Source organism: Ranitomeya variabilis, chromosome 2 (genome assembly GCF_051348905.1).
Source record: "Ranitomeya variabilis isolate aRanVar5 chromosome 2, aRanVar5.hap1, whole genome shotgun sequence".
NCBI classification, from domain to species: domain Eukaryota; kingdom Metazoa; phylum Chordata; class Amphibia; order Anura; family Dendrobatidae; genus Ranitomeya; species Ranitomeya variabilis.
Genome location: NC_135233.1, coordinates 523,986,785 through 524,013,498, shown reverse-complemented (window position 1 = coordinate 524,013,498; position 26,714 = coordinate 523,986,785). Strand labels below are relative to the sequence as shown.

The 26,714-nt window shown below is 41.5% G+C and overlaps 1 protein-coding gene across 2 annotated transcripts in view; it reads right to left on the bottom strand.

Annotated features, from left to right (window-relative positions):
- ELP4 (elongator acetyltransferase complex subunit 4) overlaps nucleotides 1–26,714 on the bottom strand; it is a 552,864-nt gene that overhangs the window by 234,225 nt on the left and 291,925 nt on the right. For both annotated transcript variants that reach the window (XM_077288061.1, XM_077288062.1), the window contains exon 8: nucleotides 6,028–6,136. In XM_077288061.1, the coding sequence (XP_077144176.1) occupies nucleotides 6,028–6,136 (109 nt within the window). The remainder of the gene's footprint in view (nucleotides 1–6,027; nucleotides 6,137–26,714) is intronic.

Sequence of the window (26,714 nt, the reverse complement as noted above, 5' to 3'; positions counted from 1 at the left end):
CATGTGACCTGCTTAACAAGAACGTCTCATGTGTTTGACTTTAATTTCACTAGTAACATTTTATTACTTGAAATTTGCTTTGCGCAACATAGCACATTTTTTTATGCTTAAAAACATCCCTGAGTGTGAGTTATGGTCAGAAAGATGCTCATAGACTAATACATTCTCCAGAAAGGAATGGTGCCCAAACCTCCCCCAACACCACGGAGAGGCCGGGAAGCTGCATTCAGGGTATAGTCCGTTTGTATAGTGTTGCTAGTAAAATAAGGTGAAGTAGACAACAAATTTTTCAGGTGGTTTCCAATCCGAAACCTGCCTAAAAAAAACGCTAATTAAAAGCTCAAAGGCAAGAACATATATTTCTATGTAGAAACATTTTGCTCTTCATACAGTCAGACTTTTGAGTGTTTTTTACCACTTCAGGTTTCCAAAGACACAAAGCGGATACAAAAAATAAAGGAGCATTGTTCAGGCGTTTTCCTCTCTGAAGACGCACTACACTTTATAACAGAAGGCAGTGGGAAGAGCGTTTTGCCAGAGTCTTTGCTTCAAAAAATGCAAGTGGTTTCTTTATTGTTGAATGGAATTTAAAAAATGACTGGAAAATACAAGTAAAAAAGATGCAACAAAAATGCTGGAAAATTGTTACAAACCCCCAGTGGTCAAAGAAGTACTCTGGAAATGATCAAAAGATGCTACAAAAATAATTTCAGGAAACAAAAAAGACTGGTTTTCCTCAAGCGTTTTCTTCTTGAAAAACCCACAGGAAAAAGATGTAAACTGCATATACCTTAAAGCTATCAATTCTCCCCCCAATGATAATGATGACTCTGCTGACCCTGACCAAGTCTATACAGCAAAGATAAAAAGCGAGTAAAAAAAAACAGTAAATGTTAACCCAATCTGTGTGTACTACCAGCTACTAAAACATTCACCCAAAAATAAAAACACAAAGAGATCATCCCAAAAAAAGAATGAATGTTATATATACACTGTGTTCCAAATTATTATGCAAATTGGATTTCAGTGTCATAAAGATTTAATTGTTTTGTTTTTCAAATAAACTCGTGGATGGTATTGTGTCTCAGGGCTCAATGGATCACTGAAATCAATCTGAAACACATGTGATAATTAGTTTTCCAGGTGATTCTAATTAAAAAAAAAAACTACTTAAAAATGATGTTCCACATTATTAAGCAGGTCACAGGTTTCAAGCAATATCGGAAATAAAAAGGATCTCTCTCTTCCTGAAAAGCATCAAATAGTGCAATGCCTTGGTCAAGGGATGAAAACAATAGATATTTCCCGAAAACTTAAGCGTTATCATCATACTGTGAAGAGATTTGTGGCTGAATCTGAGCACAGACGTGTTCGTGCTGATAAAGGCAGAATGAGGAAGGTTTTTGCCTGTCAAGTTAATCGGATTAAGAGAGCAGCTGTTAAAAAGCCATTACAAACCAGCAAACAGATATTTGAAGCTGCTGGTGCCTCTGGAGTCCCTCGAACTTCAAGGTGTAGGATCCTTCAAAGGCTTGCTGTGGTGCATAAACCTACTATTCGGCCACCGCTAAACAGTTTTCACAAGCAGAAACGGTTGTAGTTGGCCCAGACATACATGAAGACTAATTTTCCAACAGTCTTGTTTACTGATGAGTGTCGAGCAACTGTGGATGGTCCAGATGGATGGAGTAGTGGATGGCCACCATGTCCCAACAAGGCTGCGATGTCAGCAAGGAGTGGAGGAGTCATATTTTGGGCCGGAATCATGGGGAAACAGCTGGTAGGGCCCTTTAAGGTTCCTAAAGGTGTGAAATTGACCTCTGCAAAGTACATAAAGTTTCTGACTGACAACTTTCTTCCATGGTATAAAAAGGAGAAACATGCCTTCAGGAGCAAAATCTTCTTCATGCATGACAACGCACCATCTGAAGCTGCAAAGAAAACCTCTGAGTCATTGGCTGCTATGGGCATAAAAGGAAATAAACTCATGGTGTGGCCACCATCTTCCCCTGACCTCAACCCTATAGAGAACCTTTGGAGTATCATCAAGCAAAATATCTATGAGGGTGGGAGGCAGTTCACACCAAAACAGCAGCTCTGGGAGGCAATTCTGACTTCATGCAAAGAAATACAAGCAGAAACTCTCCAAAAATTCACAAGTTTAATGGATCCAAGAATTGTGAAGGTGATATCACAGAAGGTTCCTATGTTAACATGTAACTTGGCCTGTTAGGATGTTTTGGAGTTAAATAGCTTTTTTGTTCAGTGAATGTGACCTCATAATGCTGCAAATTCCACAATTGAGCATTTTCAGTTCTTTAAAACATATCAAATGTTTAGAAATTCTACTGTGCATAATAATTTGGAACAGTGCATTTTGAGTTTTTATTCATTTTGGAGATTATACTGTTATCATTGGGAGGTTTCTCAATAAAATTCAATGTATAATCTAACGGGTGATGACTTATTAGACTAACTGTCATTTGCCCCGACCTTTTAGGAAAATCTGAGAAAAATGTAATTTGCATAATAATTTGGAACATAGTGTATATAGAATAGAACCCATACTGTGATAACTGGCACTGTGGCGTACGGACATTATAAGGAGTCAGAGGATTCTGCTTTGTATGGATCATTAATCATTACATCCGTGGTCCGCTGAAGTCATTCTCATTCTTGATCAGTGCGGCCAGTGAAAAGCACATAGATCCAAGAAACAGCACCTCATCGCCCACTGTCTCTTGCCCTCTTCAGCTTGAACTTCACTGTAATTTTTCTTTTAGTAAATGTATAAATAATTGAGTGCGAGCAGCTAGAGTAAATGCTCTCCCCAATCTCTGACTACAGAGCTTCCCAGTTTAAAACTATTGATTTCATGACAAGTTCGAGTGGTTGGTCAGATGACTGCCAGCCCTCTCTGCCTGCCTATTCCCCAAAGCCTGCCTATTGAGATGTTCGGCTGCTTGAGATGTGCCTCGCTAATCTGACTTGACAATATGCAAGGAAAGTCCGTGTTCCTCTTTGGTTCTTTAATGCACTTTACAAAGGGGGATGGAGAATATTTTTACAGATTACCAAACAGGAAATGGGGAAGATTTAGTCTAGAAACCTATTAGATTATTATAAAAGAAATCAATTACTAAGGTCTGAAATCTTGTAGGCACGAGTGACAATATATCTGATGAATGGACCCTCTGATGATAGTAAGAAATATCCCCCCCCAATTATTCCAGCCACTATTTAACAGTGATGCATGCCCGGATGTAGCTTCCCGATGGAGCCACTTTACAATATGCTGCCCAACACTCGGAGAGATGGATCTTCTTCATTTGTAATAGCCTGCAATTGGGACTTCTCACAGAGGAGGTATTGTCAGCAGAACATGGAGGCCAGAAGATGACGGGGATGTATCCTAGACATAAATGGAGTAGGACTCCCTAACAGAAATGTCTGCTAATCACATGGAGAGAATAAAGGCATAATCTGCGGACAGAACCTGCTGGAAAGGGAGTTTGACAACACTGTCGCTTTTCTTCTATCATCTTTCATGCATAACTTTAAACTCCTTAAATCAGACTTTCTACTGAATAACCGGTATTCATACCGACACCTACATCACAGTGAGATGGACATGCTAGTTTCTACTATCTAAGGCACCACTCCAGTGTTTGTATTACATTGCAGCCCTGGAGTGGTGTCACTAATCTAAGTTCCCTGCCCCTAGTCTCATACTTTCCAGGCACCATCTTCTTCTGCTCCTGGTGCCGCTCTGGTCGTCTTCTGCCGGTGGGGACCTGCCGGATCACTCTGGTGTCTGCTGGGCGATTTAAAAATCACAACTCAATGTAAGTCTATGAGATCCAGAATCCGGTTGCGGTCACAAGACAGCAGTGTGGGACCAGAGCGGCACTGGGAACAGCTGAAGACGGCGACTGGTTATATATTACTAGGGTCAGAGAATTTAGATTAGCAGCACCAATACAGCACTGAAATAAAAAAATAAAAACCCTGGAGTGGTGCTTTAGGCGTATAGTGCCTCCCACAGTCCTTACTGGCAGATGTTGGAAGAAAGAAGCATCAATCATGTTGGAATTCAATACCTCTTTTTATTGGGGGGTGATGTGGTATAGCAGTCAGCCAAATAAGAACTTGGATAACTGTAAATTCATATTTATGGTCAACACTAATTATGAGCTGACTGTAGAGAAGTAGTCCCAAGTAGGTATCTTTTTTTATTATAATAGTCATTATTTTTCCCAGGACAAATTGTAACAAGACTCGGTATGGCTTGAATGCTGTCCTGGGTATTTTCCCATTGCATTGCTCTCACTTCCAGTACGTTGGTCACCATTATTACAGTAAAGAAGAATTCACTCCAGCATGGAGAGAACGATCCCAATGCATGAGAAGTCCCCAAAGTGATCCCACAGAAATGGAGCATCCACTCAAGGATTGCTAGTGGACATTGTATTAGAAAAGGGCCGCACTTTCAGCTCCTCCTGGCAAAGAGACCAAAAGCGAAGTCATTCTCATATAATATGCCATTTAGCTGTTCTTGGCTAGAATCTTCCCTCTTGGTGGCTGCGTGTTCTGGACTTTATATGTTTTCCTAGGTGTCATCCATTAGGATTGTGGTTTCTTCTGGAGTGATTACTACTTCAGCAGACAAAGTGGACAACAGCGTTGACCAAAAGCCAATCTTCTCTTCAATCGCTCATTAGAGTTCTTGTAATCTACCATAATCTTTACAGATTATTTGAGGTTTGATCCTCCAGTTTACAAAAACATTTTTTCTCAATGCCACATTCTCTTTGCTTTTTATCCTTGAGGATAAAGGGACAGACTTTACATTTACGGCCAAGTTGCGGTCTTGGCTACAGAGCACCTTTTAATTGGTGGTGCCAAGCGAAGATCTGAAGATTCAATCAGGTGCACATTTGTAATGGACAATCACTGGGACTAAATTATATTACGACCATGTGCTTTGCTTTAATAAACAGCAAGTTCCGAACTAAGCAAATGAAGATCTCCAGTTCTCAATGCCTTTATTACTAGTAGGGTATGTCCTCTTTTTCATACATTGGATAAGGATCATTTACGCAATGATTGGGATTCAGAGGCTGAGCTATATTTCTATGTTGCCTTAAGGTACCTTCACACTAAGCGACTTTTGCAGCGAGAACGACAACGATCCGTGACGTTGCAGCGTCCTGGATAGCGATCTCGTTGTGTTTGACACGCAGCAGCGATCTGGATCCTGCTGTGATATCGTTGGTCGGAGCTAGAAGTCCAGAACTTTATTTCGTCGCTGATCGCCCGCTGTCATCGCTGGACCGGTGTGTGTGACGCCGATCCAGCGATGTGTTCACTTGTAACCAGGGTAAATATCGGGTTACTAAGCGCAGGGCCGAGCTTAGTAACCCGATATTTACCCTGGTTACCATTGTAAAAGTAAAAAAAAAACACACTACATACTCACCTTCTGATGTCTGTCACGTCCCCCGCCGGCGGCTTCCCTGCACTGACTGTGTGAGCGCCAGCAGCAGCGGTGACGTCACCGCTGTGCTCTGCTTTACGTCCAGCCGGCGCTGACACATTCAGTGCAGGGAAGCCACCGGCGGGGGACGTGACAGACATCAGAAGGTGAGTATGTAGTGGTTTTTACTTTTACAATGGTAACCAGGGTAAATATCGGGTTACTAAGCGTGGCCCTGCACTTAGTAACCCAATGTTTACCCTGGTTACCCGGGTGCTGCAGGGGGACTTCGGCATCGTTGAAGACAGTTTCAACGATGCCGAAGTCGTTCCCCTGATCGTTGGTCGCTGGAGAGAGCGGTCTGTGTGACAGCTGCCCAGCGACCTAAACAGCGACGCTGCAGCGATCGGCTCGTTGTCTATATCGCTGCAGCGTCGCTGAGTGTGACGGTACCTTTAAACATAAAAAGTAAATAAGGGCCATGAAGGTGATATTCCTGTTATCTATAGTAGCTCCTCAGTCGTTCCACAACCCCAAACAATTGAACTCACCATGATAGTCTTTGTATAATGGATTGGATTCCCTCTCTGAGCCGATAAATGATTCAAGGCCAACTACCGCATCCGACAAGTTTCTCACTCGTGCAATAATTGCTTTATTCTGTAAAACAAGCAAAGAAAGTACACAGTGCTAAGAATGTAATTATTGTGTGTGTAATAAATCTGTGACTTATCAATGAGCAGAAAAAAGCCAGAAATACATGTAGACTATAAAACAGCTAACACTCTGCAGCCTCGTGTGTGAGCGGAGGCCACAACATGAAGAACACAGAACCTTATACTCTACCATAGAACACTGGTACATTGCTGGAAGAAAACAAAACATGGTCTATATTGGCTTGAAATATGTCATGCATTTTACGTCACTTTAACAACAAAAATATTGTTAATCCAATTGTTTAAAAATAACTCATATATGGCAACATATTCATTATGTGCTCTACAGCAGATAGATACCGGAAAATACTGTGGGAAAAATATAATATGGCACCAAATGGAAATGTATATGAAATCTGATGATGTATAGACAAAGACCCTGATTCCAGCAATATTTAACTTACTGGGCTGCTTGCTGTAGTTTCATAAAATCACTGTTATTAGCAGGAGATTATCATTAGAGGACTAGTAAATTGCTCCATACTCCATAAAACCCCACCCCCATTGATGGGTAATTTTCTGTCTATGCAGAGCGCACCCAGAAAGCTGTTAATGTGTTCTGTGGGCGGGGATATGCTGAGCTCAGCATTCAGATATGCAGCAGAGAAAACAGGGATTTCATAGAAAATAGAGCAAGCTCCCCAGTAAGAGATATCGCTACGCTGGAATCAGTGTTTCTGCCCCTACATCATGATGCTCTCACATGGGTCAGCAAAAAAAAATACTGAAATACAAAAATCTAAATATAAAAACATTACAATATAATAATGACTATAATGTACATAAAGTAAAAATGCTGCTCATGTCCATGGGTTATGTCAGTATAGGAGACCTGTGAATGCTATAACCACTTTTACTCCGGAACAAATGACACATCAGGTATTTTAACAAACTCTTGCAGATCCATTACTCAGAAACCATTGCCATGTTCCTGGTGTGGACAAATTACCCAGCACTCTGCAGATCTAAAGAACTGGAACATGCAGCTTAGCCAGTGTGCGAGCGCAGGCAATGCAGACAGGCACTTACTGCTAAAATAGCTTCCCAGTCCCTGATGTGTGCTTACAGCTCGCAATCCATTATTCATGTGCCTCTCCCAAATTAATAATTTATACATTTTTATTAATTGCACATAAAAATTGCTTTTAAGACCATCCGTTTAATTTAGAAATAAGAAAACACTTGTCTTTGCTATCATTAGTTAACGTGCGGCTGTAGAGTAAGAGCAGCCGGAATGTTACAAGGACTTTTAATATTTCACATGATTTGAAGGATTGCTGGATTGGATCTTATTGGAGTACATAGCCTGGATGGCTTAAGAAGGTCTATGCAGAATCGTGTCATCGCTTTTGCCTGGCTAATATACAATATGGCACAGAATTTGTGTAACTCAATTAAAACATAAAATAACAGGAATCAGGCAGGCACGCATGGAGACTTGTACATTTTACTATTTCTCATTCTTTTGTAATATATTTTGGTTTGACTTTTTCAAGCTGTTGATAAGAAGTTGTGGAGTCGAACTGTAAGAAATGTACTTGCAACTACAGCCAAGCTACAGAGAACAGATGGTACTGACCCCAGTCATTTAGGCAAGGGTAAGATTTTGCATGAGACTGGTCACAAAGCCAAAGCTTGCTTAGCACATTGAAAAGTGAATGGGATCCCATTGCGACCTGTAAGGTATCATAATCAAGACCTGCTTGTTCCCCTTGCAGGTCCCTATGCTGCATTGAAGCAGCGGTATGCAGAGATCTTTGGTCACTTGACCTGTGTTGTAGACAAAGTCACAGTTTAGCCCCAACTTCATACTGTCATGTTGTTAGGACTTTTTTTCCTTGTACCACCCGCTTCAAATATACACTGTGTTCCAAATTATTATGCAAATTGGATTTAAGTGTCATAAAGATTTAATTGTTTTGTTTCTCAAGTAAACTCGTGGATGGTATTGTGTCTCAGGGCTCAATGGATCACTGAAATCAATCTTAAACACATGTGATAATTCGTTTTCTAGGTGATTTCAATTAAAGGAAAACTACTTAAAAATGATGTTCTACTTTATTAAGCAGGCCACAGTTTTCAAGTAACATGGGAAAGAAAAAGGATCTCTCTGCTGCCGAAAAGCATCAAATAGTGCAATGCCTTGGTCAAGGGATGAAAACATTAGATATTTCCCGAAAACTTAAGCGTGATCATCGTACTGTTAAGAGATTTGTGGCTGAATCTGAGCACAGACGTGTTCGTGCTGATAAAGGCAGAATGAGGAAGGTTTCTGCCAGGCAAGTTCATCGGATTAAGAGAGCAGCTGCTAAAATACCATTACAAAGCAGCAAACAGATATTTGAAGCTGCTGGTGCCTCTGGAGTCCATCAAACCTCAAGGTGTAGGATCCTTCAAAGGCTTGCTGTGGTGCATAAACCTACTATTCAGCCACCCCTAAACAGTGTTCACAAGCAGAAACTGTTGCATTGGGCCCAGAAATACATGAAGACTAATTTTCAAACAGTCTTGTTGACTGATGAGTGTCGAGCAACCCTGGATGGTCCAGATGAATGGAGTAGTGGATGGTTGGTGGATGGCCACCCTGTCCCAACAAGGCTGCGACGTCAGCAAGGAGGTGGAGGAGTCATGTTTTGGGCCGGAATCATGGGGAAACAGCTAGTAGGGCCCTTTAAGATTCCTAAAGGTGAGAAAATGACCTCTGCAAAGTACCGCATATAGAGTTTCTTACTGACATCTTTCTTCTATGGTGTAAAAAGCAAAAACGTGCCTTCAGGACCAAAATCATCTTTATGCATGACAATGCACCATCTCATGCTGCAAAGAATACCTCTGAGTCATTGGCTGCTATGGGGATAAAAGGAGATAAACTCATGGTGTGGCCACCATCTTCCCCTGACCTCAACCCTATAGAGAACCTTTGGAGATCTATGATGGTGGGAGGCAGTTGACATCAAAAAAGCAGCTCTGGGAGGCTATTCTGACTTTATGCAAAGAAATACAAGCAGAAACTCTCCAAAAACTCACAAGTTCAATGGATGCAAGAATTGTGAAGATGATATCAATGTAGGGCCATGTAACATGTAACGGGTGATGACTTATTAGACTGTGTCATTTGCACCGACCATTTAGGAAAATCCGTGAAAAATGTCATCTGCATAATAATTTGGAACATGGTGTAATCTCCTGGAAGGTTACTGTCAATGAACAGCTTCTTCCCTAAAGCTTGCTCCCCATATAATATGACCACTGAAGATCAGATAGCCCGAGGTTATCATAACAGCATTTAATTTATCTAACAAAAATGGTTTATAAATGCACGTGGTAAAAGATATTAGACAATTCTGAGAACATGAAATGCAAATTAATGCACAATGAAATTTTCCAGCATTTTTTAAAATCTTTACTCTGCACTTCCTATTTCTCCTACAAAAGACAATAACTACCTCCTGATTGTCCCACCAGTATTAGCAACGTCTGGAAGGAAGATCAAGTCTTGCCAAATGGTGACATCTTTTAAAGGTAAGGTACCGCGTTTGTAGATCATTAATAAATCACTGTAATGTAGCATAACATGCTGCTATAACCAAGTTTTAAATGCATGTGAAACAGATTTTGTGTGTTATATGTGTTTAAAGAAGGAACTGGGGGCTGACATCTTGGTTTTGCAGCAGTAGCAGGGCCTAACAGTGTCATTTTACAGCACCCCATGGACATAGGAGATAATAGACCGGCGAGGACCCTATCTATAACATTGGAGAGGTGTTAGCAGTGAGCTGGGCACGCCTCTGTGGGCTGCACAACTCACTGCTGTAGGTGTGACTAGCAGCCATTTTATTATAGCCCAGTGCTCTCTGCCCAGCTCCACTTACTCTCCATCACAGGAGCTCCATTCACTCCATTAAGCTGCATTCCCAGCCTGCAGAGAGGTGACATCTGACACCTCTCTCAGCCATACAATGTATCTCTCCCCTCCCTCCACAATGCCTGGCCATTCACTGCAGACCTGGAGCTCCTTCTTATCTTACTGAGGGATGAGTCACAGACAGCTCTGCACAGACAATGCTGCTCCATACACACCACATAAACTATAAACTGCTGGTGATAGCAGATCACAGGGCAGTCACACACAAAATGGCGCTGCCCTGTGATGCTGCTCTTCATTCTGCCCCAGGGATGTTAGACCACCCAAAAGGGGAGGGAAATGCTGATGTCAGCAGTTACTGCCCAGATTTTCCAGCTAACAGTAAAGCTGGTAAGTCTTACTATAGCTGCTTGAGGTCTAGAACGGAAAATGCTCCCCCTAGTGGTAAATATATATATTTGTAAGAAAATATATAATATTTTTCATATAGAAATGTTTGCAAACAGTGTAAACATTGCATTAATACATTTTATTTACTATTTTAAGCTTAATTTCACAAAAAAACAAACTACAAGAAAACTGGTGGCACCTTCCCTTTAAGTACTGGTTAGACCAGGGCTCCCCAACCTGTAGCTCAGGAGCCACATGTGGCTCGCGGCCCCATGAATTGTGGCTCGCGACTGTCTGCCAGCTTGATGCATTAGGTCCAGGTCTAGCAAACAGGTATGAAAAGCACATCTCAAAATGGTGAATTTTGTGAGTAGCCCTGCACAGAATTGCAGATCTGGATGCACATTTACTTAGGGGTTTAGAGATGTTTTAGGTACACTGGAGGTTTGTACTGCCTGTTAGAGGAGGTGCTCAAAGCTGGATGTGACAGTGTGTTGGGAGAATACTGAATGGAGGTATTGTGGAAACCCCTGGATCTCAGTGTACTTCTCTGGAGTGATTTCTGTGGAAAAGCTTTGGATATCATTATATCTGTAATGGGGGCTTTGGTTGACACTACTTTGAAGGGGGTGGGAGCTGGATGTGGCTCGCGACCCTCTCTCAGTGCTGAATGTGGCTTGCGACCCTCTCTCTAAGCTGAATGTGGCTCGCAAGGTCAGAAAGGTTGGGGACCACTGGGTTAGACGCTCCAGATTTATGGAAACACGTGCACCTCTTAATGAATGATGAGCATCCGACTCCTACATGTCCTTTCATCAAGACTGATGAGAAAAATCACCTGTCTTGATGAATCGGGCCTAAGTGCGCACAGATCTGTATGTTATAGACAAAGTTTCATCTAATTTGAGTGGCTTGTTTTCAAAACTTTTATTTTAATCCCCTGCAGGACTTCTTTGTTGTATTCCAGACACTTGGATAAGAAAAAAAACCATTCAGAGGAACTTTAGAATCAACTCTGAAACTGAGCAACAATGTCACTACCACTATAGATGCAACAAAATAGCACCATATTAACTACATTTTACCAGGTTAAAGTCTCACTAAACTGAAAAAGATCATATAGAACTAATAGAAATTCGAGGTCACACACTTTATTCCATGGTTCTATGATCCCATCTTTTGTGCATAGAAAAACACAAAAGGTGTGCAACATGAAGGAATTTCATGTGAACATGACAAATCTAAGTCCTATGCTAATTTTTTTCCATCCTCCTTCTCTAGTTCATAATCCTCATTCCATATATAGGTCATCCACCTTCAAAGTCACGGCAACATTAACAAACAAGGGAAATAAAACTGGACTGTGGAAACTGGGATTACTTTTGTGTACTGGATAGGTAGCATGGTGAGAACTAGCATTGCTGTATTCCTATGACTAAAGACGGCTACATCCCACATCTAGAAGATCTCCTATGTCTACAGCCAGCTTCATCCTATGTCCATGGTAAGGCTTTTTCTTGTGACCTCAGCCAGCGGTGAGATCCAGTGACTTGAATACTATATATATATATTTTTTTGTATATATGAAATTATGAATTTATTATTCCTTTAATTCCTTTACCCCTGAGCGTTGGTTTGCACGTTAATCACCGGGACAATTTTTGCAATTCTGACCAGTCACTTTATAAAGTAATAACTCTGGAACACTTCAACGGATCCTGGTGATTCTGAGATTGTTTTCTCGTGACATACTGTACTTCATGATAGTGGTAAAATTTCTTCGGTATGACTTGCGTTTATTTGTGAAAAAAAACGGAAATTTGGCAAAAATTTCTCAATTTTCAAACTTTGAATTTTCTTGTCCTTAAATCAGAGAGAGATGTCACACAAAATAGTAAATAAAATTTCCCACATGTCTACTTTACAATAGCACAACCCCAAAAAATTTTTGTTAGGCAGTTATAAGGGTTAAAAGTTGACCAGCAATTTTTAATTTTTCCAAAAAAATTTACAAAACCATTTTTTTTATTGACCACATCACCTTTGAAGTGAGTTTGAGAGGTCTACATGAAAGAGCATACCCAAAAGTGACACCATTCTAAAAAATGCACCCGTCAAGGTGCTCAAAACCACATTCAGGAAGTTTATTAACCCTTCAAGTGATTCACAGAATTTTTTTTTAAAACAATTGACTTCAGATCCAATTTTTCATATTTTGACACTGGTAACAGGAAAAAATGGACGCCAAAACGTGTTGCTTAATTTCTCCTGAGCATGCCAAGACCCCATATGAGGGGAAAACCCACTGTTTGGGTGTATGGCAGAGCTTGGAAGGGAAAAAGCACTATTTGACTTTTTGAATGCAAAACTTGCTGGAACAATTGTCAGACGCCCTGCATATCACGTTTGGAGAGCCCCTGATGTGCCTAAACAGTGAAAATCCCCCACAAGTGACACAATTTTGGAAACTAGACCCCTCAGGAAACTGTTCTAGATGTGTGGTGAGCACATTGAACCCTCGGGTGCTTCACAGAAGTTTATAACGGTGAGCCATTAAAAAAAAAATATATATATGTTTTCAGCATAAAATATTGCATTTTCATAAGGGTAACAGGAGAAATTGCACCACATAATTTTTTTCCTGGGCATGTCGATATCCCATATTAGGGAGAAAACACTGTTTGGGCACCTGGCAGGGCTCAGAAGGGAAGGAGCGTCATTTGACTTTTGAATGTAAAATTTCCTGGAATCATTAGCACACATCACGTCACATCATCACATCTGTACACTTGTATTCCTTGAATATCTGGGGATGTTCATGCTGTTTTTTACCGCCTCTTTTGTCACTATTTAGTTGTTTTTTCAGTTGACCTTTATTATTAATAAATTCATCCTTTGCAATATACACTCACCGGCCACTTTATTAGGTACACCTGTCCAACTTCTTGTTAACACTTAATTTCTAATCAGCCAATCACATGGCGGCAACTCAGTGCATTTAGGCATGTAGACATGGTCAAGACAATCTCCTGCAGTTCAAACCGAGCATCAGTATGGGGAAGAAAGGTGATTTGAGTGCCTTTGAACGTGGCATGGTTGTTGGTGCCAGAAGGGCTGGTCTGAGTATTTCAGAAACTGCTGATCTACTGGGATTTTCACGCACAACCATCTCTAGGATTTACAGAGAATGGTCCGAAAAAGAAAAAAAATCCAGTGAGCGGCAGTTCTGTGGGCGGAAATGCCTTGTTGATGCCAGAGGTCAGGGGAGAATGGGCAGACTGGTTCGAGCTGATAGAAAGGCAACAGTGACTCAAATCGCCACCCGTTACAACCAAGGTAGGCCTAAGAGCATCTCTGAACGCACAGTGCGTCGAACTTTGAGGCAGATGGGCTACAGCAGCAGAAGACCACACCGGGTACCACTCCTTTCAGCTAAAAACAGGAAACTGAGGCTACAATTTGTACAAGCTCATCGAAATTGGACAGTAGAAGATTGGAAAAACGTTGCTTGGTCTGATGAGTCTCGATTTCTGCTGCGACATTCGGATGGTAGGGTCAGAATTTGGCGTAAACAACATGCATGCATGGATCCATCCTGCCTTGTATGGAGCATCTTTGGGATGTGCAGCCGACAAATCTGCGGCAACTGTGTGATGCCATCATGTCAATATGGACCAAAATCTCTGAGGAATGCTTCCAGCACCTTGTTGAATCTATGCCACGAAGAATTGAGGCAGTTCTGAAGGCAAAAGGGGGTCCAACCCGTTACTAGCATGGTGTACCTAATAAAGTGGCCGGTGAGTGTATATTTATATTCTGATTTGGACTTATTTCACTGAATTTATTCTGTGGTTGCTTTCATATTGATTTTCAGTGGGTCCTTATTGTCCCAACACTCTAGCTATGGACTATATCTTTATGCATATACTTTCTAATATCCTTATTGATCATGCTATATTCTAGTAGCTGCATGTGTTTATCTTCTTGCTATCTAATACTTTATGTGTTATGCACAGGTTTTTTGGACTTTCGAGCCAGGGAAAAGGCATGGCTCAACCAAATGGATAACTTCTTTGGCAGTGCTATGGCTGGTGCGCTTCAGCCGGTGTACTCCAGTTGGGACGATAATTATCTGCTGTTAAGTCTCTTCTTGACAAGCGATCGAGATTATGGTGGAACCGATTGTTCCTAGAAAAGTATAAATCTAATGGGATGATCCCTAGGGGGCCGAGGGTTCGAGTGATCCCATCTTTCCCAGTTGATAACTCAGTGTTTATTGATAAATGGGAAGAGCCCTGTAATATTTGTTCAACTACTCTAATCCAGCTCTTGATCGATTTTAATACCACCAATATCAATTAGTTAGATGGTCTAATTGATACAGCACAGGTGGAGCTTCGCTCTGGTTGTCCTTCTGAAAAAATCCAGCAATTTGAAACAGAACTTGAGAAATCGATGGATGGGATGGTTAAGAAAATCCAAAATACACAAATGTCTAAATATACCAGGAACCTAAAGGACTATCAGTACAAAAGGGTATATCTCTGGAGGAAAAGGAATAATATGAATTTACACAAGAGTGGTTCGAATATTTCCATTTCATCTTTGAGTGAGCGTTCTGATCTATCTTCAGTGTCTGGAACAACGGTTGCATCTATGGAAGTTACGAGGCTTTGTGACCATTTCTACCATCCATATAAGAGAAAATCATTCTCTAGAGACAACAAGGTGATTCATTTTAGTCACTACTCCCTGACTCAGACTGATTTGAGTCTTCTCGGGAGGGGTTTGTCTTTTGTACCCACTTCTAAGTTTGATTTATTCACCACTATTAAGGACTTACATATTTTTGCGAGGTCATTGCTATTCAAAAGATATTTTAATACTAACAATCTCAATTCTCTTTTTCCAACAGAAGAGGAACAGGAGGCCCTGAGAGTTCTTGAGGAATTGGCAAGTGAACATATAAGCGAGGGAGGTAAGGTTCCTCCTTCTATTCGCCCACATTCCAGTAGGTTTCCTCCGTTATCTACCTGTGCCAATATTGAGTTGTTTGTCCAGGTGGTGATGGAAGATTTGTATAAGATTCCAAAATTTGTTGTTAATGATAATCTTACACAGGAAGAGAGACACAGGTTGAGATACTTGCAGGGCCTACATAGTAGTTAATACCAGCTGATAAAGGTGGTAATGTTGTCCTGTGGCCCACCAATATGTACGAGAGAGAGGCTTTCCGTCAATTTAATAAAACAATTTGTTACAGGAAGCTTACATACAATCCTCTTTTGGCATACTGTTCTCAATTGGATAACATCGTGAAACGGGCCCTCCAGGACGGCATTATCACCAAAGAATTGGAATCGGCATTGGTGGTCACTGAGCCAACTATCTCAACCTTGTATCTCCTTTCCATGATTCACAAAAATATTTCCTCACCACCTGGCAGACCAATTATTTCTGGCAGAGGGAACTTCCTTGAACATATTAATAAGTGGATTGATTACCATCTCCAACCTCTTGTCTTGGGCCTCCCTTCCTTTCTTAGGGATATGGGAGATTTGTTGCTCAGGGTCGATGGGTTATGTTTGGAGGCTGATACTCTTCTGGTTTCGGCAGTTGTTGAATCCCTCTATACTAACATTAAACATAGAGATGGAATTTCAGCTGCACGGTTCTTTTTGGGTACCTCTTCCCTATCTACCGGTATGAGGGACCTTCTGCTGGAGCTATTGGAGTTCACCCTCACACACAACTTTTTTGTGTTTAAGGGGTCCTTCTACCTACAGCTCCAGGGACCGTGATGGGGGCGGCTTTTGCACCCCCATATGCTGGTCTCTTCCTGGGGCTGTGGGAGAGGGACCTTCTTCCTGTCTGATGAACAGGGGTTGATGGACCGTGTACCCTTTTGGACACGGTACATTGACGATATCTTCTTCATCTGGCAGGGCACTCCCATCGACCTTGAACAACTGATTTGCACCCTGAATAGCAATGACCTCAATATACATTTAACCTTTGTATATAGTGGTGAATCTTTGGATTACTTGGATATCACTATTAGACAAGATTCGTTTGGATTTTTGCAAACGGATATATTTAAAAAGGAGACAGCCACTAACACCTTACTATATGCCTCGTCTGGTCATCCAAGACATATGATTCGATCTGTACTGGTAGGACAATTTCTCCACCTCTGCCGGATTTGTTCCTCTAATAGTGATTTCGAGTTCAGGGCAGAGGAGCTTAGACAGCGTTTTATCACATGGGTATAGCCGTTGGATGGTTAAGACCGCCTATCATCGTCTAAACGTAGATCTAGGGCTGATCTAACAGTGAGGTTTGATACTACATTCAGCTCTCAGTCCAATAGGGTTCGCTCCATCCTACAGAGGGCATGGCCTATCCTTAGGGTCGATCCAATTATTAGTAAATTTATTCCATCAAAACCCTTCATGTCGTTTAGACGTGCTAAAAATTTAAGGGACCATCTTGTCTCCAGCCATTATGCTGAACAGAAAATACCCACATTTATGGATAACTTTAGAATTAGGGGTGGTTGTGTTCCATGTGGCTGATGCGTAGGCCTGCCCTAATATCGATCAGTGCGACAGTTTTGTCAACTTTGATGGCACAAGGTCTTTTAAGATCCGACAACGTATCACATGCACTACAAGGTACGTGATTTATTATGCTACGTGCCCGTGTGATCTTATTTATGTTGGGTTAACAACACGCCAACTTAAGGTGCACACTAGGAAGCACGTTTTGGGGATTCAGGCGGCAATCAGCCACACGGTCGCTTCCACCCTGAAAACAATACTACAGCATTTCAAGAATTTTCATGAGTGCGATAGTACCCTCTTAAGGGTACGTGGTATTGATGCTTTGAAGATTAATATTAGAAGTGGTGGTTTATCTAAACGTCTGGCTAGGCTCGAGACAAGATGGATTTGGTCTTTGAATGCGGTTCAGCCCTTTGGACTTAATGAGTGTTTGTCGTTTGCCTACTTTCCGGAGTCCTCCGGCTGATGTGTATCAATAGGTGCGGCTTTTCCGCATAATTCTTTTATTCTGTGTTTTAATTTTTGTATATTTATATTTCAGTGATATTTGATGATTACCACATGGCTGTGATGAGTGCTGTGGGAAGAAGTTCACCAATATTTACAGAATATTATGTTTCATCTCTTATTTTGTTATTCGGCCGTGTGGCCTATATATGTGGATAAGAGTTGTGCATATGTTATATAATCATGCTATATTACTGTACCTTACTATTTGGTGTAATATTATTGAAGTTGTGTGGAATTTATTCTTATATATGCATCTACTTTTGGGTAAAATTGTGTAATATTTATAAATCTGTTATTAATAAATGTTATTTGAGTTTGATGTTGTCACGGGAAGCCTAGGTAGGCAAGAGCTAATAACCCAGGCCCCTGCGATTTCCCTCAACTCTGGGAAACCCTGACTGACCCTCTCCCAGAGTTTACACTGATGGTGTGCATGTCTGGGCCTCCATCCTCACCCTGTCTCCTGTTTCAACCCTAGGCTGAAACCTCCACCCACCACCCACTGAAGAGACCACTAACCAATACCCACAGTTAGCACAGACAAGGATAACGGAAAATATACACCACGCCGCAGTCACTCAGGAATACACAATAAGTGCACAGGGCAAAACAAATACAAATATAGGAAGGAGGAAAATATGACAAAGGGAAATATACACCACCAGATATGATACTCCTTTTCCTAGACCACCACTCCAGACCGAGATAACCAAGCACAAGACAGAAGCTATAATCGGCGACACCCAATGTTCAGAAGAACAATTTAAAGGCAGTGAGCGTGACCCAGCTTCCAATCCAAGCACCAGCTAAATTAACCCCGGACCAGCTAGACAAAATCTAGCCGACGCCACTGAGCGCATAGTGGACAAAAGCGGAATTACCGCTGTCTGTCGAACGCCCTAGTATGAACAGCGTCCGGCATGACAGATGTATTGTGTATGAATTACCCTGAACATAGGTCCTTTGTATTTTGGGTACATGTAATATATGGCTCCACATATGATGCCTAGGATGTACTAAACAGTTTGCCATAGTTGGGTATATCTATATCGATTCAAGGCACATATGGTATTGTTATGCATGTTTATACTTGCATATGCACAGCTATTACACAGTCCTGGCTTTTTGCCCATAATTAAGATGGTTACCGGAGTGTGCTGCTCAGCTTCTTCCTGCTTTACCCTCTGGCGCCGCCCACTGTCTGACGCGTTGGTCACATGGGGCCCCATGTGAGCCTGCGTCGGCGGTTGGGGTTGGCGCTGGTGTGTGGGGGGAACGCTATCCATCTGCTGGCCGATACGTGGTTCCGGATGGGTGAGCTATAAATAACCACTGTTGCTCATCTTGGCACGCCCCCTCAGGAAGGAAGGAAACTTCTGAAATGCGCGTTGGGGAGGGCGGGAGACAGCGTGAATCCCCTCATTATATCACTGGGTATTTTATTTGACGTCAATACTTGTGCACATGCTGTTAGAACTATTTTTTTTAAAAATGAATCTGTACACTTGTATTTCTTGAATATCTACATATGCGGCATTGTCTGTCACTTTTTAGCCGTGTTGTTTGTCAGTTGACCTTTATTATTAATAAATTCATCCTTTGCAATATATATTTATATTCTGATTTGGACTTATTTCACTGAATTTATTCTGTGATGGCTTTCATATTGATTTTCAGTGGGTCCTTATTGTCCCAACACTCTAGCTATGGAATATATCTTTATGCATATACTTTCTAATATCCTTATTGATCATGCTATATTCTAGTAGCTGCATGTGTTTTATCTTCTTGCTATCATGTCCCATTTGTAGAGCTACCGATGTCCCTAAACAGTTGAAGCCCCAACAAGTGACCCCATTTTGGAAAACAGACCCTTCAAGGAATGTATTTAGATGCATGGTAAGCACCTTGAACCCCCAGGTGCTTCACAGAAGTTTATAACGTTGAACTGTGAAAATAAGAAAATCACACTTTCCTCACACAAATGTTGTTTTAGCCCCAAGTATTTAATTTTTCTAACGGCTAATAAGACATTTTTTTACGACAAACTGAGATCCATTTTTTGCTGAGTTCGCCAATACCCTACATGTAATTGATAAATATTTTTCAGGCACAGTGCAAAGCTAAGAAAGCAAGGAGCTCCAGATTTTACTGTTATGATCGCTAGGTACCATGACCCATTGGGACAGCCCATAAGGTGCCAGAACAGCAGAATCCCCCATAAGTGACTCCATTTTACAAACTACAATCAGCAATGAATTCAGCTAGGGGTGCAGTGATCATATTGACACCATAGGTGTGTCACAAAATTTTATACCATTGAGCAGTGAAGAAAATATATTTTTACCATCAATATTTGTTTTGGCCCCAGATTTCACATTTTCACACAAGAAGTGGGTAAAAATGGCACTAAAATTTGTCCTATAATTTCTACGTAGCAATACCCCATATGTGGCTGTACAGTACTACTTAGCAATACGGAGAGCGTCGGGAGGAACGGAGCGCTATTTGACTCATCGATCAAGTCATCCTAGAAGTATTTGCGGACTCCATATACAGAGCCCCTAATTGCTAGAAGAGCAAAATTCCCCGTCAAGAGACTCCATTGTTTAAATAATACCCCTTGGGGAATTTATCTACAGGTGTAGTGCCGATTTTGACTCCATGGAAGTTTTCCAGAAACAAACAGAAATGAATGTTGCCAAGTGAAAATTGCAAACTGCTGTTGTAATGACCAGTATGTTGCAGTCACCAGTACGTTATGCCCAGCCTGTGCTTCTGGAGGCTGGGCATAACATAGGCGGGCTCTCATCGCTTCAGAAATGCTAAACGTGGATGCAATAAGTGGTTTATGTACACTGTGGGGCTCAGAAGGGAGGGGGGCATTTGGATTTTAGAGCAAAAAATCTGAATTTCTTTTGGCGGGTGAGAAGCCATTTTTCTTCTCCAGAGCCTTTGTGCTACCAGTAACGTGGAAGCCCCCTATACTTCTGTTAGTAGATGACAGACCTGAGTGAAGGCTTGCTGCTTTTTTTGTGCATTGAGTTGAATCTTTTATTGGGAACATTTTACGTAACATTTGGGATCATATTTATATGGCGCTGCATGCTGAACACTTACTTTGGGGTTTCCATCTAAATCTCTGAGTGACGTAATTCAGATGAAACCCTTGAGGGATCCATTCACTATAAAGAGGCAGCAGAGTTACTCTGGACTCTGTCTGGCCTCTGTTTTGCTGTGTCCTTCTTTTCAGAAGTGCACAAAACTGTGGTCGACAGCGCTTTTATGCAAAAAAGACGAACACCTCTGGATCACAGGACAGACTGCGTCCACAGTGCCTCCATCTGCCTCATTATAGGGAATCTTCTGTCTGAATCACATATCTCATAGATTTACACAGAAACCCCGGTGTAAGTGCTCAACGCAGAGCGCAGGATAAATGTGTGCCAAGCCTTACTGCGATCTTTGGGAGGAAAAATGAAAAAATTAACAGTAGGTGAAAAATTGGTTCTATTTATTTTTTACACTGTTGCTCATGTGGTATAAGTCATTAGGCGACTTTATTCTTTGGGTTAATGCGATTACAGCGATACCAGATTTATATCAGGATTTTATGTTTAGCTGCTATCACACACTAAAAGACGCTTTTAATTGCAAAAAATAGTTTTTGCATCGCCACATTTTGAGAGCTATAATTTTTCGATATTTCGTCCGACAGTCATGTTATGGCTTGTTTTTTGTGGGACAAGCTGACATCTTTATTGGTACCATTTTCAGGCACATTTCATTTTTTGATCACTTTCTATTCCAATTTTTGGGAGGTAGAATGAAAAAAAACCAGTGATTCAGGAAGTTTTTTTTTGGTGGGGTGTTTATGCTGTTCCATGTGTGGTAAAATTGATATGGAAGTTTTATTCTTTGGGTCAGTACGATTACAGCGATACCTCATTTATATATCTTTTTATATGTTTTGTCACTCTTACACAGTTAAAAAAATATTTTATAGACAAAATAATTATTTTTGCTTCCTTTTATTGTGAGAGCTATAACTTTTATTTTTGCGCTGATGAACCTGTATGGCAGCTTATTTTTTGCGGGACAAGATGACGTTTTCAGAGGTACCATGTTATTTATATCCGTCTTTGATCGCAGTTTATTCCACTTTTTGTTCGGCGGTATGATGACAAAGCATTGTTTTCTGCCTTATTTTTTATTTTATGGTGTTCACTAAAGGGGTTAACTAGTGGGCCAGTTTTATAGGTCAGGTCTTTGCGGATGCGGCGATACCAAAAATAGGTGTACTTTTATTGTTCATATTTTTTCATTCAAATATGTATTTATGGATACAATATCTTGATTTTTTTCATTATTATTTTTGATTTTTTACATATTTTTACAATTATTTAAAAAGAAATGTTTTTACTTTTTTTTAAAACTTTTTACTTTGTTCCACTATGGGACAATCATTTTTTGCAGGCTGATTGCTTCTACAGCATGGTGATGCAAAAACTACAAAAGGAGGAAAAAGAAGAAAAAACCTCCACTCTTCTAGAAAACACACAAAAAAAACAGGCAAACGTGCTTACCTGTCTAGGCCTTGAATCAAATGCACCATCATGGTGCTGCAGGCCCAAGTACAGATGGCAACCACACAGGTGCGGTAATACCAAATGAGACAGCCAGCCTGCAGTCAGGGATTGGCCGTTTGGCACACCGGTGCAAACTGATAATCTGCATGCAGCAGTGTTCACACAGAGAATGCAAAGCATCTGGATGCATTACAGTTAGCACTGGCAGCCTGTCATAGGTAGTGTTGAGCGATACCTTCCGATATGCATTGGTATCGGTATCGGCCGATACCGGCAAAATATCGGATCTCACCGATACCGATACCAATGCATTTCAATGGGACGCAAAGTATCGGAATGGTTCCCAGGGTCTGAAGGAGAGGAAACTCTCCTTCAGGCCCTGGGATCCATATTCATGTGTAAAATAAAGAATTAAAATAAAAAAATATGGATATACTCACCTCTCCGGCGGCCCCTGGACTTTACCGATGTAGCCGGGAGCCTCCGTTCCTAAGAATGAGCGCGTGAAGGGCCTTCGATGACGTCGCGGCTTCTAATTGGTCGCGTGAGCGCTCATGTGACCGCTCACGCGACCAATCACAAGCCGCGACGTCATCGTAGGTCCTTCACGCGCTCATTCTTAGGAACGGAGGATCCCGATTACGGCGGTAAGGTCCAGGGGCCGCCAGAGAGGTGAGTATATCCATATATATATATCCATACACTCACCTCTCCGGCGGCCCCTGGACCTTACCGTCGTAACCGGGAGCCTCCGTTCCTAAGAATGAGCGCGTGAAGGACCTGCGATGAGGTCGCGGCTTGTGATTGGCCGTGTGAGCGGTCACATGAGCGCTCACGCGACCAATCAGAAGCCGTGACGTCATCGAAGGCCCTTCACGCGCTCATTCTTAGGAACGGAGGCTGCCGGTTACAGCGGTAAGATCCAGGGGCCGCCGGAGAGGTGAGTATATCCATATTTTTTATTTTAATTCTTTATTTTACACATGAATATGGTTCCAATACCGATTCCCGATATCACAAAAGTATCGGAACTCGGTATCGGAATTCCGATACCGCAAGTATCGGCCGATACCCGATACTTGCGGTATCGGAATGCTCAACACTAGTCATAGGGCATTATTACTAGGCTACGATTCAGATGCTTTGCATTCTCTGTGTGAACACTGCTGCAGATTATCTGTTTGCACTGGTGTGCCAAACAGCCAATCCCTAACTGCAGGCTGGCTGTCTCATGGGTATTACCGCACCTGTGTAGTCACCATCTTTACTTAGGCCCGCTGCACCATGACAGTGCATTTCATTTAAGGCCTAGACAGGTAAGCACCTTTGCCTGTTTTTTCGTGTGTTTTCTTTAGCATGGTGATGCAGCAGCATCCCCTTACTGTAGAAACTGACAGACTTGCAGTGACAGAGAAATTTGGTGATCATGCACTGCGCATGATCAACCTGTTTCCTAGCTCTGGTGAATGGGATGTCGTCATGATGACATCCGGTCACCATGGCAACTATCGGGACCCCACGTCACGCTGCGGGGTCTCCGAACCAAAGGCAGAGGGGCTGCCTCGTGTTCAATCTCAGTATTACAGGGCTTAAAGTATCGGGAGTGGTCTGTGACTGCTCCTGGCACTTAGTGCTGGGTGTCAGCTGTCAGAATCAGCTGACACCTGGTGTTCATCACCCGCACACCACCTGTGTGCGCAGGAGATCGCGTAGACTTAATAATCCATCCCTGGTCAGATAGACCCAAGTCACATGGACAGATTATTAAGTCTAAAGTCAGATAGGGGTTAAAAAAGACAAAAAAAATGTTTAAAAAACAAACTCCACTTAATTAGACATGGAGATATGCCAATGATCAGCTAGTTCCTTGGTTTCACTTTTATAACATTCCTTTCTCTCAACGTGATCTGCCACCCAGATGTTATTAGTGCCATCAATGTCAGGCATGTTGAGTGGGCGTGCATACATTAGCTAATGAGTCTGAACCTGCCTAAAAAAAGTGTTACAGTATTATAAGATAGTATTTGTTTTCTGTTGTTTGCTGTAAAATAATAGTACAGGCAACTGCATTTCTTGTGATCGCCGAAAGCTGCTACTGCGCAGGCGGCGCCATCTTCGAGGAGGACTTTTTTTTTCTTCTCCAGCAAGATGACGCCACCTGTGCAATAGTAGCTATGGGATCTCAGTCTATACACACCGCTAGCTGCTACTACGCAGGCACGGCGGGCGCCATTTCAAATTTATTTATTTTTTGTACTTGCTCAATAACATCAAGAACAGTTACTACTAGGACACTAAACATGCGATTATGCTGCAGCGCAGGCGCCACGGCTGGAGCCTGCCTGCAGAAGGGTCTTTGTCTTTTTTATCAGGTATTCATTGTGTAGACTAGGGGGCGGCCAGTGAGGGATCAGTGACCTGTCAGCAGTCTGCATTATGAATACCTAATCAGAGCACCACATGAAGACCCCCACAGGCTGCCCTGGACCACAGGCTTATCATTAACTGAAACTGAAATTAAGATTAACCCCTTTCTGCCAGCTGACGGAATAGTACGTCAGCTGGCAGATCCCCTGCTTTAAGGTGGGCTCCGGCGGTGAAGGGGTTAAACAACAATCACAAGACAGATTTCATCACCAGGTATCATATCAATTAGTATAACGGCGCCGGCCTGATACTGAGTGTAGGTTACTGAGTAGTGATGAGCGAGTAAACTCGGTCCTCGGGTTTCCCCAGAGCACGCTCGGGTGGTCTCCAAGTATTTGTGAGTGCTCGGAGATTTAGTTTTCGTCGTCTTAGCTGCAGGATTTACAACTGATAGACAGGCTTAATACATGTGGGAATTCCCTAACAAACAGGCAACCCCCATAAGTATTCAGGCTGTCTAGCAGTCACAAATCATGCAGCTGAGGTGACGAAAACTAAATCTCCGAGCAGTCACAAATACTTGGAGACCACCCGAGCATTCGCGGAGAAACCCGAGGACCGAGTATACTCGCTCATCAGTATCACCATCACATGCTTCAGTGAAGACCAAGTAGTCAATCATGCCCATCCAGTGGGTTCAGCTTCATCAACATCACAATGATTGACTGTTTTCATGACCGTATTTGCAGAAGAAAAAAAATAAACATCTCTTAGAAGTACAGTTTACTTACCACCTCAGGTAGTTGTGCTGGCGGCACAACACCAAAAATTACGTCAGGATTCTACAAAGGGGTTTTGCTATGCTGCTGCTGCCAAATCCCGGTAGCTGAACACCTTCCAGTGGAGCAACAATGAGAGAGTGCGCAAAACAGGGGGGTAACTGTGGAGCTCCAAGAGAAGGATGTTTTTAAAAGTCATGAAGAAGACCTCAAGCCGAGAAAGAAATGCTTTGCTCTTCAGTTAATAAAATAATAACAGTCCATGTGCCAATTCATATTCCTAGTCTGGTGAATTAAGGTTCCTTCACGTGCACATTAGCGCCTCCCAGTGTTTCCTCTGTGAGCATTTACATTTCCCCTGCAACGGTTTCTTCTGCTTTCTCTTAACTGTATTTGACAATAGGGTCATTCCATATCAAGTGATCCAAATATGAATATTTTTTTTACCTGACGTCTTTAGATTTTTTTTATTTTTTTTGTTTTATGAAGTACAACTTTAGTTAATTACAAATTAAAAGTTTAGAATTTTTTTCTTCATCAGTTAATTTTTTACAGATTTTTAAAGTTTTAAAAAAGCGCAGATTTTGGCCTGGTATGGCTTTACATTTTTTATCATATCTCGGGCTAGAATTAAGATATAGAGGTGGGAGAGGCATCATTTTTCTCAGAACGGTACCGGCTTTCATTTGATATGTCACAAGACTATGTTTCTTTATATTTTGTTTTGGTGAAATCAAATTAAACATTTTGATGCGCAATTCTGAAAAAAACGTATGTTTTAAAATTGTGAAAACATGCATGTGTGTTACTTGTGTCCTTGTTTATATTTGTACAGGGATTCAACTTGGGACCTATCAAATTTGTATTTTTTTTTAAGCCTTGAATCATCTGATTTTATGTTTGTGTGAGTTTCTTCCCTTTTTCTTTTCAAATTACAACTTATTGCATTCAACATAAATAAGTAGCAATAAAGAAACACAAAAAACAAATACTGAAGTGCCAGAATAAATACATCTTAATCATCATAACACAACTTGCTCAGCATTTTCAACCTGAATTCATTGAACAAGCCAAAAGAAAAAACGTGATCATATCCTCAAGTGTGGTTTTCTAAATACAGTCTGATCCTAATTATATGTTAACCCCTTCATGACCTTGCCGTTTTTTGCAATTCTGACCAGTGTCCCTTTATGAGGTAATAACTCAGGAACGCTTCAACGGATCCTAGCGATTCTGAGATTGTTTTTTCGTGACATATTGGGCTTCATGTTAGTGGTAAATTTAGGTCGATAATTTCTGAGTTTATTTGTGAAAAAAACGGAAATTTGGCAAAAATTTTGAAAATTTCGCAATTTTCACATTTTGAATTTTTATTCTGTTAAACCAGAGAGTTATGTGACACAAAATAGTTAATAAATAACATTTCCCACATGTCTACTTTACATCAGCACAATTTTGG